The sequence below is a fragment of the Rhinolophus ferrumequinum genome, chromosome 18, assembly GCF_004115265.2.
Source record: "Rhinolophus ferrumequinum isolate MPI-CBG mRhiFer1 chromosome 18, mRhiFer1_v1.p, whole genome shotgun sequence".
In the NCBI taxonomy this organism is placed as follows: domain Eukaryota; kingdom Metazoa; phylum Chordata; class Mammalia; order Chiroptera; family Rhinolophidae; genus Rhinolophus; species Rhinolophus ferrumequinum.
In genome coordinates, this window is record NC_046301.1 from 23,823,836 (window position 1) to 23,837,338 (window position 13,503).

Here is a 13,503-nt window from a genome sequence, read left to right on the forward strand (position 1 = left end):
TACAACACAGTAGAACCTTAGAGAATCAGGTCTGTCACCAACCTGAATTTAAAAAACAAAAAACAGCTGACCATAACTACCACAATTCTGCCTAATATTACCAGCCCAATCTATATACCAGGGTTATGATTCAACAGAGAAAAGCTATCCTGGGGGAGATCCTGGGGGAAAAAAATGTTGTGAACACACACACACACACACACACACACACACACACACACACACACCTAAAGAGCCCAGAAATAGACCTATGTGAATATAGTCAATTGATCTTTGACAAAGGAACAAAGGAGCAAAGGCGATACAATGGGGAAAAGATAGTCTGTCCATTCAACAAATGGTGATGGAAAAACTGGACATGCACATTCAAAAATTAACTCAAAATGGATCATATACCTAAATGTAAAACACAAAACTATAAAACTCCTAGAAGGTAACATAGAAGAAAACCTAGAATATCTTGGGGATGGTAATGACTTCTTAGATCCAAAGGTACCATCTATGAAAGAAATTGATAACCTGAACATTAAAATTAAAAACTTCTTCTCTGTGAAAGACAATGTCAAGAGAATAAGACAAGCTACTGACTGGGAGAAAATATTTGCAAGGGACAATATGATAGAGGCCTTTAATCAACACATACAAAGAACTCTTAAAACTCAACAATAAGAGAAGATACAACCTGATTGAAAAACAGGCAAAAGACCTGAACAGACACCTCACCAAAGACACACAGATGGCAAGCACGCATATGAAAAAATATTGAACATCGCATGCCATTAGGGAATTTCAAATGAAAACAATGAGATGCCACTACACACGTACCACAATGAATGACCCAAAGTCAAAATACTGATATCATCAAATGTTGGCAACAGGAATTCTCATTCACTGCTGCTGGGAACACAAAATGTTATAGGCACTCTGGAGGACAGTTTCGCAGTTTCTTACAAAATTAAACATACTCTTACTGTTATGATACAACAATTGCACTCGTTGGTATTTACCAAAAGGAGTTGAGAACTTATGCCTACACAAAAATCTGCACATGGATGTTGAAAGAAGCAGGAATGCAGAATAGTATATACACTGAACCTAGCTATGCAAAATAGGTAGTTCCCAATATGTATCCACCTGGTCAAGGGCTGCAAGTAATAAGTAAAAATCGATTCACTAATGAATTATTGACAAATTATAAGGTATCAGGGTGCCTTATGCATGGTAAATATTATTAGGCAAGATAAATAAGAAATCAAAGGCCTTGAATAGGAGACAGAAAAACAATTTTAATACAGTGTGATGAGTCATAATGTACCACGGGAACAGAGATAAAGTTGGGGCAACTTTGGGGGACATGAAGTAGGTGTGGGTTTTATGGTTTTTCCACAGCCCACCTCTTCTAAAAATTATTAATACTTTCATTGAATTTTCAAATTTTAACAAAGTGCAACCTGGACCCAGAATGAGATCTAGGTTCATATCCTAGCTCTACTCTTACAAGGTGACTGACCACTGATGAATTACTTAACCTCTCTTCGTTGTTTCTCACCTTTGATATGGGGATAAAAATTAGAACCTACATAAGCAGGATTTTTAAGATTAATAAATGAGATTATATATGTAATGTGACACAGTGTCCTGGCACACAGCAAATGTGTTCAATAAATGGATTATCATTGTTACCGATACCATCAATGCTGTTTTTTCCACTGCAATGATGCAGTTCAGAATAACAACGGGTGATTGTCTGGCTCTACTGTACCTCAGCAGCACCACATTGTCCAGAAGACACAACACTTCATGAGCAATGTGTCCAGAGGACAACCAGGACGGTTATCCTGGAACACATGTTGATGGCATTCAATCTGGAAAAGGATTATGGATAAATATGATAGCAGGCTTCTCCTATAAGAGCTGTCATGCTCTGTATGGAAGAACAAGGACCAAAGAAGAGTGACAGATGTCAACATAAAGAACTGTCTACAAATATAATGTTACTTCACACCGTAGTATTCTCTAGTGATGCCCTCATTTTCAAGTCTGTGTCTATTGATAAAGCCACAGGGCACAGGTTTGCACTTGGTGATCTCAAACATGGTTCTCTTCATGAAAAGATCAGGAGGATATAAGATCTGGTGCAATGGTAATCTCATTTGCTTTTCATTTTAGTAGAAAATGAGTTGTTACTCTGCACTGAACAAATAAAATGAGTCTTCCTCCAATTCGGATTCTATCTCAGGAGACTTCAAATTCAGAAGGAAAACCTAAGTGGTTTAAATACATTAATTAGTTTGAAAAAAATGAGTGGGGTTGGGAACAGGGGAGGGGAGGAAAAGTACTGGAGACTTCCTGGTAAAGCACTTTAGAATTATGTTTTAAAAGACAGACTCTGAAATTGCTCATGGAAAGATTTTAAAATGAAAGATATTCGTGTTTCATGGAGAGCCAAAAGTGCTATCAAAGCTACTCAAGTAACTCTCTAAAGAAACTACATATTAAATAAATGTCTTAAAAACAAAAAAACGCACCACCATGCTAACTATTAGTCTTCCGATAATGTGGTAAGTTGACCTTAGAGAATTCCAGGTGGCACCTAAGTCCTAGAGATGTGAAGAACTGGTTATACAAAGAACTCTTTTTAAAGAGTTCATTGCTTCTTCCACTATAGTCAGTTCAAGAGAGTGCTATAGGATGGTGGACTAGAACCAGTAACCATTTATTTCTTATTTGACGAAAAAAGGGATAAAAAAAAAAACTGTTTAGTTTTAGGATGGAAAACAACAGACTAATTTGAGGTAAGGAATGAAGTTATGTGAGGACAGACAGAAGACACTAAGACAGACACGGAAGAAGGAGAAATCAGTGCTCAAACATGGTTCTCTTCATGAAAAGATCAGGAGGATATAAGATGTGGTGCAATGGTAATCTCATTTGCTTTTCATTTTAGTAGAAAATGAGTTGTTACTCTGCACTGAACAAATAAAATGAGTATTTAGTATGGGCTAGGCATCTCTTCAGAAAACAAGTTTTAGATTCTCTCTCTCTCTCTCTCTCTCTCTTTTAATATAAGGCTGCTTGTTGACAGAGGGAATTAAAACTGAAGAGAACTGGCATTCCCATCTCGGGAAGCGAATTGACTTTAGAATTTGCAGGCAAACTAGTCCAATTACAGAACAAGCCAGCACACAACCCGTGTTAAGAAGCACATTTAATGGACTCTAGAGAGAATGGTATCTGTTATCCAGTCTCAAATGTCACTGTCACATCTTCCTGTTACAACTTTAGCCTCAAGGCCTCATATCTTCAATACTGTTTGTTAACTTAAATACACAAAGAAAACCACTTAACTGAGAGCTCTTTGTACTTTCCAAAGGGTAGCTCTGGCGATTACCTATGTGACATGGCGTTAGAAAGCCACCACCACACTCCATATACAATCTAGAACCTAAATAGACTTGTAGTTAGGCTAAAAATCTTTAATAATGTTTGCCAAATTCTACCATAGGGGGCAGCATAGCACATGGAAAGAAAGGGGTTCTTTTGAAATTAGGCAGCTCTAGATTAAAATCTCTTGTCACAGTGTGATTTGGGGTGAAATCATTTAGTCTCTCTGCAATCCTGCTTACTTACCTGTCATAGGAACTTGCACACACTATGGGCTTACCAACTCCTGACTGATAACTACCTTTGACTTAAAACATTAAGACAGTCTGGAATTTCTAATGTGTATTATTGCCATAGGCTCCTGTAAGTACAAATCTTTCGTGACTAGGGAAAAAAAAAAAAAGATTATCCTAAGAGTTTTAACAGTTTTCAACATGCTTTCAAAGAGAAAACCAATGCAAGGTAAGACCAAAAATGATTTTTTTCATTAGTATCATATTTGCATATAAGGCATGTTCAGGAATAATGAATAAGTAGGCCTGACTACCCGCAGGGTATGTTTAAGAAACTGCCAAAAAAAAACTTGAAAGGTATCATGGGTAACACTGTAGAAGGCTAATCCCATATTAACACTAAAAAAAAAGGGATTTTGAAAATGATTATTATATCTCTACTCTTCTCAAAAGTCACAGTTTAAGAGGACTTGAAACTGGCCTTGGGGTACCATGTGTAGACGTGTCTTACGTGAATAATGATCAGGAATTTAAAGCTGCTCCAAAATAAAGCTTTTCAAATAGTGAGAGCTTTTCCCTATTAACTATACTAAACACATTTATACACACAGATGACTGACATTCTCTTTTTAAGCAACACAGTAATAACTGACATTTGAAAAATGTTGGAAAAAATAAAGTACTCTGGGAATGATCCTGAAGGAAAGATTCAGGACTGGACAAAAACAAAAACAGGCCAATTTCAGATTGAAATCCTACCTCGTAGAAGGGCATTGTTGCCTTGGCAATCAAACAGTTTTATATTTTTTCTCGCCATGTTTACGAAGGCCAATAACCTCAAAATAAATACATTCAAAGCATGTACACACGCATATGTGTATACACATATGTACACATAAATGCGTACACACATTTACCCCTGGTGCTATCAGTGCTCATGTCATGCCTGTGGCCTTGTGTGTACAAAACAATAATTTGTATTCACAACTCAAGAGTCTTTGTTTTCAAGGATGTAACTATATGTAAGACATATCACAAAGTTCTGTTTATGATTTCATCTTGAAGGGAAAAATCAAGCACCTCTCAAACCTGTGTGCTGGAAGTTTTCCTAACAAACACTTATGATGATGTAATGGAAAAAGATCTGATCTAGCTTTCTTGTTTTTAATTTAAAATATAGCAGAAATCACTGATAGCTTTGTATTGTTCAGCAAGGCTTAGTTTTGATTAAACTCTCTTCAATAAAATATTGCAATTAAATACTATACCCCCATTCCTCCAACTGAACCCTCAGAAAAAAGAGGAGAGATATAAACTCCCTCTTTTGAAGGAGAGAGATGAAGAGATGGGAATCGAAGCCTGGCAAATTGCACTATGAAAGGTCTAACTAAGCCTTACCAACAAGGCAGGGCTACAACTGTTAGTGTCAGAGCCATCTGGCTGAGATTCAAAGCATTGCTTCAACATCTGGAGAAAGCGATGATAAAATAGATGAAAACCACAAAGGAAACTATGGAATCCAGTTCTTTCTTATATCAAACCAACTAAATAAAATCTAAACCTACAGACAGGCTAGGGAAATTAGGGATAAACTTGTTTTAGAAAGAGTTCAAGTTTCACATACTGAAGCAAAAATGATATAGCAATTCAAGTATTAAACCAAGTATCTATTTTATTCCAGGTCAAGTTAAGTAAAGGAGATGATGTTAAATCTGTTTGTATATTGTTTATGAACTAAGCCAATGATTCACTGTAAAATTTAAAAATAAACAAACAGGAGTAAGAAGATAAACTACTTCAGACATTATTTAAATGTGTGTAAAATAAGTAAGCTATTATCCAAATTAAAATGTTCCTTTCAAAGAATTATTTAACTCTTAAATCTACTCTACATGGATATTCGTGATTTTTATCTAATTTTCAAATGAAAAATAAAGAATCAGAAAGCATGCAAACAAAAAGATATTTTGCCTAGAAGTCTGAGGGGGAAAAAAAGGATAGAAGTTGTCACATGCCTCATTAATTCTGAGTGTAATCCTTTTTACTTTCTCTCCTGTTTGAATAGACAATTAGATAGCAACACTGCCTAAAATATTGATTAAAATAAATTCTAACTGCGGCGAAAAGTACATGATGTCTTATTAAATTTCTTGTAATTTCAACAGCACCAAAATAAAGAAAATAAAATTCAATGTAGAGAAGTTAGCACTTGACTTAGGAGTTAGTCAACAAGACCGAGGTATATAAAGAAAATTTCTATTTCCAACTTTAATTATGATTTTGTGGTGTGTGTTCATATTCTTTACAACTTAAACATTTATTAATATTATGGAAACTTTAAACATACTTTAAAAACTACGCAGAATAATCCCCATGAGCTCTCATGTTCCTATAACCCAGCTTCAATGATTAGCAACTTATGGCCAATCTATACCCTCCTTCATTTTCTCCCCTTCGATATTACTTTGAAGTAAATAATTCCATTTTGACTCTAATTTGGTGGGTGGGAGGAGAAGAGAACATAATAGAAAAATTGCGTAGTGAGAGAAATAATGCTGCTTCTTTCTCTCCACAATCCCTGCCACTATCATCGTCACAATTTTAAGTGATACAGCATCCAAGAATGCTTTGAGGAAAAAAGCCCACGTGCCACCCCAAAGAACAAGCACTGCCAAGTCCAAATGTACTGCCCAGTCACTTCCTCCTTCCAGCTCAGACAGACTTGAACGTTTCAGCACCCGCATGCCTACCCAGCAGTAAACATAATACTGGGAAGCTGTAACATTACAGGATGACTAGCTTGTGTATTCCAGTCCCTAACCTTTGGCATGGCGTCTAAGGACTACATCCAACGGAACTGTTTTTCTCAGCACTAGCACTAGATTAATCACCAAGTCCCTGCGTTGATAAGATTCCTCATCCACATTATAAAATATGTCTATGGCTGACTCCATGGGCTACCACTAGTTAAGAGACATAAGGAGGCAGATACAACAGAGCCATCTCCCAGGAATGGAAGGGAAAGGAAAACTGCAGGCAAGGGAAATATTATAGTAGCAGAAAATTGACATTAAGTTGGAAATCTAAGTGCTCTTCACATCATCTCCCACCGCTCACAGTCAAGTATCAACTGGTTTGATATTTGGTCTGGTTACCCTACGGTATGTATTCAAATCCCTTGGAGAAGTAAATGGAGGCAGAAAGAAAAACCAATTATTCTGGTGTTCCTGAATGCTTAAATTTTAATAAAATAACTAGAGGAAAGCAAGCAGTGAAAACAGCACCATGCATTCTTGTTTTATAAAGTAGGAAAAATGTTTAATCTTAAACATTGTGTCTAATACTATACAACTTTTAAAAATGCCAACTCAGATTTCCCCCAAACCTAATATTAATATTCAGGCTGCAGTTTCATCTTTAACTACATAATGAAGAGAAGAGCATTTTCAAAGCATCAACTTTAATCATCGTAATAAGAAAACTAATTTGAGGTAACTTCCAGTAACTTGGGCCTTGGCATAACACCTGTGAATGAATACAAAGCCCACCCGACCAGCGGCATTTTGTAAATAAGAAACGATTTTCACTACTTGATTTATACCAACATTGTTTCACCCCAACCCTCTCCACTGTACACAACGTACTAACCTCTGTCCCAGGGATAAACTTTATAATAAAATTTGATATTAATGATTTTTCATCACAATAAATAAGATCAATTACCTTCCCTCCATCAGTATTTCTATTTCTAATATTTCCTAATACTTTCTGTAAAACAAAAATTAGTTCATTTTATTATTACACATCTGAAGAATATCCTGCCGTAACACAAAGACCATGAGAAAACCTTTATTACAACGACTATGGATATGTAAAATTTCTCAAGTGCACAGCAGACTAAATATACTCACTTTTGTTGTCTTTGTATAGAATGGGGAGGAGAGTTGGTGAATGGGCAGGTCCACGATACCACTGGAGTTTGTGACACTGTTACTATGCGTGTGTTCGTCTTCCCTGCTACTGTCATCAGACTGGTCAAAGTCATCACTCTCCTGGTCCATTTCCTCTTCCTCTTCATCCTCCTCATCTCGTTCCCCAGCATGTTCTTCATCTTCCTCCGCTTCTTCTTGGTTTCCCGAGGAGTCCTCGTCTACCGAAATGAATCGATTATTGTTCTCTTCCAATTGTCCCTGCTGGGAATCACTTTGGTCTCCGGGTCTCGGTTCTGCTCCGACGACTTCGCCATTCCTCGCAGTGTGTTCCTCGTCTTGCTGTCTGAGCTGCTGCTGCTGCTGCTCCTCCTCCACCACACGATTCATCTGTTCCTCATCTGCCTGGCTTGAGGAAGGGTTACCTCTCAGAGAGCCTCCAGTTCGTCGTCTTTTGCTGCCCACAGAGAGCAGTTCCTGATTCATTTCCAAAAGCCAGCTTGCCACTTCTTGGACCTTGACTAGACTATCAGAAGATGCAAAGGTTTTCACATTCTGTAGGGAAAGATGGGGGGGGGGACAGAAAAGGTTTGTATAATCTACATTATCTTCCACTTTCATGTTTGATATCTATGTTCCAAATTTCATTAACGATTATAAAGAGTATTTGAGGTCATTAAGGCACTAAGATAGATACTCCTTAGGAATCAATTTTGAAAGTTTAAATTGTAAAAGTTATAAGACTTTATAAAGATATACACAAAAATCACATATAAACAGCTTTATTTTAATCTCTTTTTAAAAAATAATTTTAGAATAAAGCTTAATTTAGTTGCTTTGATCAACAAAAACTTTTAATTTTTCAATTAGTAGTTTATAAACTGTATCTTTTGTAAAACTTCCACAAAATCGTTAAGAAGTGTATCATCAAAAAAAAACAAAAAACACAAAAACAATGCTCAGTTAAGTTCAGAAAATGCTGAGTAACCAAGTTAAAAAGGCTTTTGTACCTTAGGAATTCCCCAATCTTCTCTAATCATAGAACCTTGCCTTTAGACAGTTTTCTGACAGGTACCAAGTATAATCATTATGAGCTTCACTTTTTACAATGAATACAAATCAACTGGATAGCAAATAAACAAACAAAAAAAAAGTTTTTTAAAGGAAAAAAGGTTCATAAGATCATACCCTGTGACCCAGTCACTCCACTTCTGGCAATCTATCCTAAGGAAGTAATCCTAAAACAGAAAAAATAATTATGCAGAGGATGCTCACTGCAGCTTTATCCACAAAAGCAAAAATAAAAGTAAATGTAAATAAAAATAATCAAAACCTAAATGTTTAAGACAAAGGAATCCATGAGATAGGATATACAGTGTAATTTCTAAACATGATGTTCACATTTTACAAATTGTAAAAACATGGATGTTTGTATTATATTATGCTAAGAGGAAACTGCAGGAAATTATATGATCATGGCATGATTTTAAATTGCATAAAGACTAGAAGACAATATTTCAAAATATAAACTGCATTTTGGCAATGGTAAATAAGGTGCTTTAAATTTACTTTCTATAATATATCTCAAATTTTATATACCAAGTATATTTATTTTTATGTTTTTTAACACAGGCTCTAAAATTTGATCTGACAGAATCAATTTCATAATGTTTATTCTTAAATTTCACCCTTTACAGATATCTATATGGACATGTTCAAGGTTACATAAAATAATGCCAACACATTATACAAGTTCATATAACATTTCCTTTAAAAATATTTTTAAGGTTTGCAAGATTTAAGAAATACAAAATTATTTTCTATCACACCATAAGAGTAACTACATTATATCATAGTGGTCTTTAGAGAAAACTGTCTTATCAAATTTTCCAACCCTTGACAGATGGTAATACCCCAAAGGTGCACAGTTCTCATTGCAAGCTTTGAAATGGGGTCAAGAAAGTCTAAAAGATAGTTTTAAAATAGCAATATTTCATTTTATTTCCTATACTCTATACCTGCTAAGAAATAAGCTATAGTGTCTATGTGGGGAAATTCTTCAATTCTAATTACACTAGAAATGCTAAGTGCAGAAAGAGAAGAGTTCCAAAAACCAAGCCTTGAGGCACTCCAATATTCTGAAAGAAGAGAAGTAATCAGCAAAAATGACTAAGGAGGAAAACCAGGAATGAGTGGTATCCTTAAAGTCACATAAAGAACCCATATCCAGGAGGAGAAAGCAAACAAAGGCAACTGTAGCTGATGATAAATAGGATGAAAAGAAAGAAATGACCATTGGATTCAGCAACATGGAGCAACATAGAAATGGGAGCAATTTTTGGTAATTAAAGACTAATTAAAGTACATTTAAGAGACTGGGGAAAGAGAATCAAGATGGTCATTATGGACAAGTTACAAGTTTGCTGGAAAAGGGAACAAAAAAAAAAGACAACGAAGTGATAACTGGTAGGAAAAATGGGGTCAAGAGAGATTTTTTATTTTTTTAAGATTGGAGAACTAGCACCATATCTGTATAATGACAAGAATGACCCAGTACAAAATAAAAAGTTGATAATGTAGGCCAGCCCAGTGGCTCAGGTGGTTGGAGTGCCGTGTTCCTAATGCCAAGGTCGCCGGTTCGATTCCCACAAGGGTCAGTGAGCTGTGCCCTCTATAGCTAAGACTGTGAACAACAGCTCTCCCTGGAGCTGGGCTGTCGTGAACTGCCGTGGGCTGCCATGGGCTGCTGTGTGCTGTCGTGGGCTGTACCACCTGCTGCCATGAGCGGCTGGTGGCCAACGTGAGTGGCCGACTGGCGACCAACTGCCTCAGCCAGGGGGGAGCGCAAGGCTCATAATACCAGCATGGGCCAGGAAGCTGTGTCCTACACAACTAGACTGAGAAACAAGGACTTGAACCAGAGTGGGGGAGGGGACAGAAGGGGAGGGAACTTGATAATGTAAGCCAGAAAGAGAGTAAATGTTGACGTGATGTCCTTAGGTAGTCAAGGGGGGGATGTGAACTAATTCAAAAGTAGAAGAACTAGTTTTAGTTGGAAAGTGGATACTTCATTTATGGCAATAGATGGAAAAGAGGAGTGGTATTACAGATACTTTTATTTCTTTTTACCGTATTTCTTAATGTGGAAAAACACCTGGAAGTAGGTGGGTTTTTATAGTGGTGGGAGTCTTTGGAAATTCCCTCCTCAATCTTTTTTTGTGTTTTTAATTGGTTAAAGTAAGAAGCAAAGTCATCAGCTAAGAGTGATATTGGGAGAGATATTAGAAATTTCAAGAGAGGTATGAAATGGTCCTCTAGGGAGCAAGGAAGGGAACTTTCCTTCGTGCATACAATTTTGATCAAATGTAATCAATAAACCATGATGCAATATATGAAATGTGGCTTTTAAAAGTCAAGTGGTTCATATTTACATCTCAGGCAAGCACAATACAAAATTTCTATTTGAGGTAGAATGAAACCATCAAATATAAAAAACTATACCAGTTTTGAGCAAAGGAGAAGGTAGAGTTTCTTAGTAAAAGCATGTTACATAAATCCATTGTTTTCAGAAGATAAACTCCAGGAAAAAAAAGGTCATCAAAATCTTACCAGGTAGTATGTCAAAGACAAAGTGTAAACCTCATAGGAAAGCAGGTTAAAAAATAAGATGTTGAAAAACGCTGACCTAAATCACAAATGAATATATACAGTATCCCAATGTATACAAAGGTACCTGTTATACGTAGCTCTTCTGTGCAGAGAGAATCAAAATCTTGCTTTAGTGACTGTGTCTAAGGCTGGATCTCCTAACACTAACAATGACATTTCTCACTTGCATGTTTACGCACAGAACAGCATGAAAGCAGGGACACTGCCTGGAACAATGCAGCCCCCAAGCAAATTGCCCTTTGTGTGCCCAACCTAACAGGCCTATTCGCACAAGATTGAAACAGGTTTAATGACATATTAAGAGCAATTTACAAAGTGAAAAGATGAGAGAACAAAGGTTATAAAACATGTAATAAAGAATAGTAGCCAGCCTACCGACAGAAAGTTTATGACTGCCATTTCTAAAAATAGCACCAGAACTGGTTATCAATGAACAGTTCCGTTACAAATTGTGAATAATAAAAATTCAAATCACTATCACTGTGTAACTTTAGTGTTATATTGGGATAACGGGAAAGAAAATGTCTTAATTTAAGCCAATAAAGTTAACTGACTCTCATATTTACAGTGTGACATGTAAAGAGCTTTCAAAATAATACAAATTCTTAAAAAATGGACCTGGTCAAATGGTAAACCGAATAGAAAAATCAGATTTAAAGCACAGCTAATATAAAATAAACAATAACACAGCTAAAAGTCAGACGACAGGAATTCCAAAATATTAGAAGGGGCTGAAAACATCTAATTGATAGACATATAAAAATTTTTTCAAGGAGTATATACAGAGGGTGCCAAAAATATGCATACATATTTTAAGAAAGGAAAACACCGTATTAAAATTGTAATACTCAATAGATACCGATAACAAAAGATTTATACAAGTCATGTTTGACTTCTGCAATTACAAGAGGTGCTCAAAGTGATTACCATCAGTATCCAGACACTTCTGAGTACAGCGAACTACTGCTTGAGCAACATCGACCAAAGTGTCCACTTGTATACATTTTTTGGCACACCTGGTATATTAGATTGGATTTCTATTTTAGAACCTATTTTAGGAATGGTAATGGAAATAGGGGAAATTTTTCATTTTCTGTTGGTATTCATAAATTTAAAATTAAACAAAAAACAGTACTTCTAGGAAATTAGTTCTAATAATAACCTATTAAATAAGCCAATGATCCAAATAAAATAAGTACTTATCCAACAACTAATGGGAAGTCAGAATCAACTAGTAAATATTTTTAAGGGCGGAAAATACCTTTTAAAAATAGTTTATAAAGACCTACATTAAAAAAGAAAAATTAAGTGCCCATAATCTAAAACTTGAAACTGTCTGGAAGGAAAACTGACTCTGGGTGGTGAACACACAATGTGATACATAGATGATGTATTACAGAATTGTACTCTTGAAACCTGTGTAACTTTACTAACCATTGTGACCCCAATAAACTTTAATTAAAAAAAAAAAAGAAAAATAAAAAATACACGTATAGGCATGTAAAAAAAAATTTAAAAAAATGAAACTGTCATATAGGAAAATGAATAAATGAAGTAGTATAAAAAGAATACATATTTTTGCTTCCAAAATTCTAATTCTAAACGTTTTTAGAGAAAAAAATTTTAATATAATTTTGGATACTGTGTCATATGAAATACAAATACCAATAAACAAAATTCTATAATCTAAAAAAAAAAAAAAAATTAAAAAAAAAAATCAATGTAAAAGTGCCAGGATGCCCTTTTATTTCTTCTTACCAGAAGTATATGATTTCGAGATATATCAAATACATAACTCATGTTTTTATTAATAACTAGTGAGACAGCACTTGAGGTCAGTAAAATAAAGTCTGATGGCTAATATATTTTGACATTAAGTTGTATGATTTCCTTGACAATTGGGCATGAAGAGATTGGAAATGATTCAAAGGCAGGGATAACACTAATAAAAGAAAACCACAGAAATTTTAAATTGAAAATGTCCCTCACTTCACAAACAAGGTAATCGAGGCTTAAAGAGATTGTGAATTTTTCAAGATTGATAGTGAGCTTCAAGCAAAGCAGGAACCAGAAATTGACACTCAACTGAGTTTTCTTTCATGTGCCTCAGTCTACATAACTACATGTGACAAAATCCTAAAAGAATATTAGTCTTTAACATTGATATTGTCTTCTTTTCCAAAACCAGAATCACTATGATACTTAAAGATTATTACTCTAAGACAAATATTTACTGAGCACCCAATATGTTTCAAGCACATATTAATTTTCCAGAATATTTAGAAATG

The 13,503-nt window shown here is 35.4% G+C and overlaps 1 protein-coding gene across 9 annotated transcripts in view; it reads right to left on the reverse strand.

Annotated features, from left to right (window-relative positions):
• Positions 1-13,503, reverse strand: part of FBXW7 (F-box and WD repeat domain containing 7) — a 173,020-nt gene that overhangs the window by 73,945 nt on the left and 85,572 nt on the right. For 5 of the 9 annotated variants that reach the window (XM_033134249.1, XM_033134254.1, XM_033134252.1 and 2 more), the window contains 2 exons: positions 8,735-8,784; positions 7,529-8,101 (listed from right to left, as the gene is read on the reverse strand). In XM_033134249.1, the coding sequence (XP_032990140.1) occupies positions 7,529-8,032 (504 nt within the window). In that variant the 5' untranslated portion in view covers positions 8,033-8,101; positions 8,735-8,784. The remainder of the gene's footprint in view (positions 1-7,528; positions 8,102-8,734; positions 8,785-13,503) is intronic. The other 4 variants (XM_033134256.1, XM_033134255.1, XM_033134257.1 and 1 more) reach the window with 1 other exon arrangement.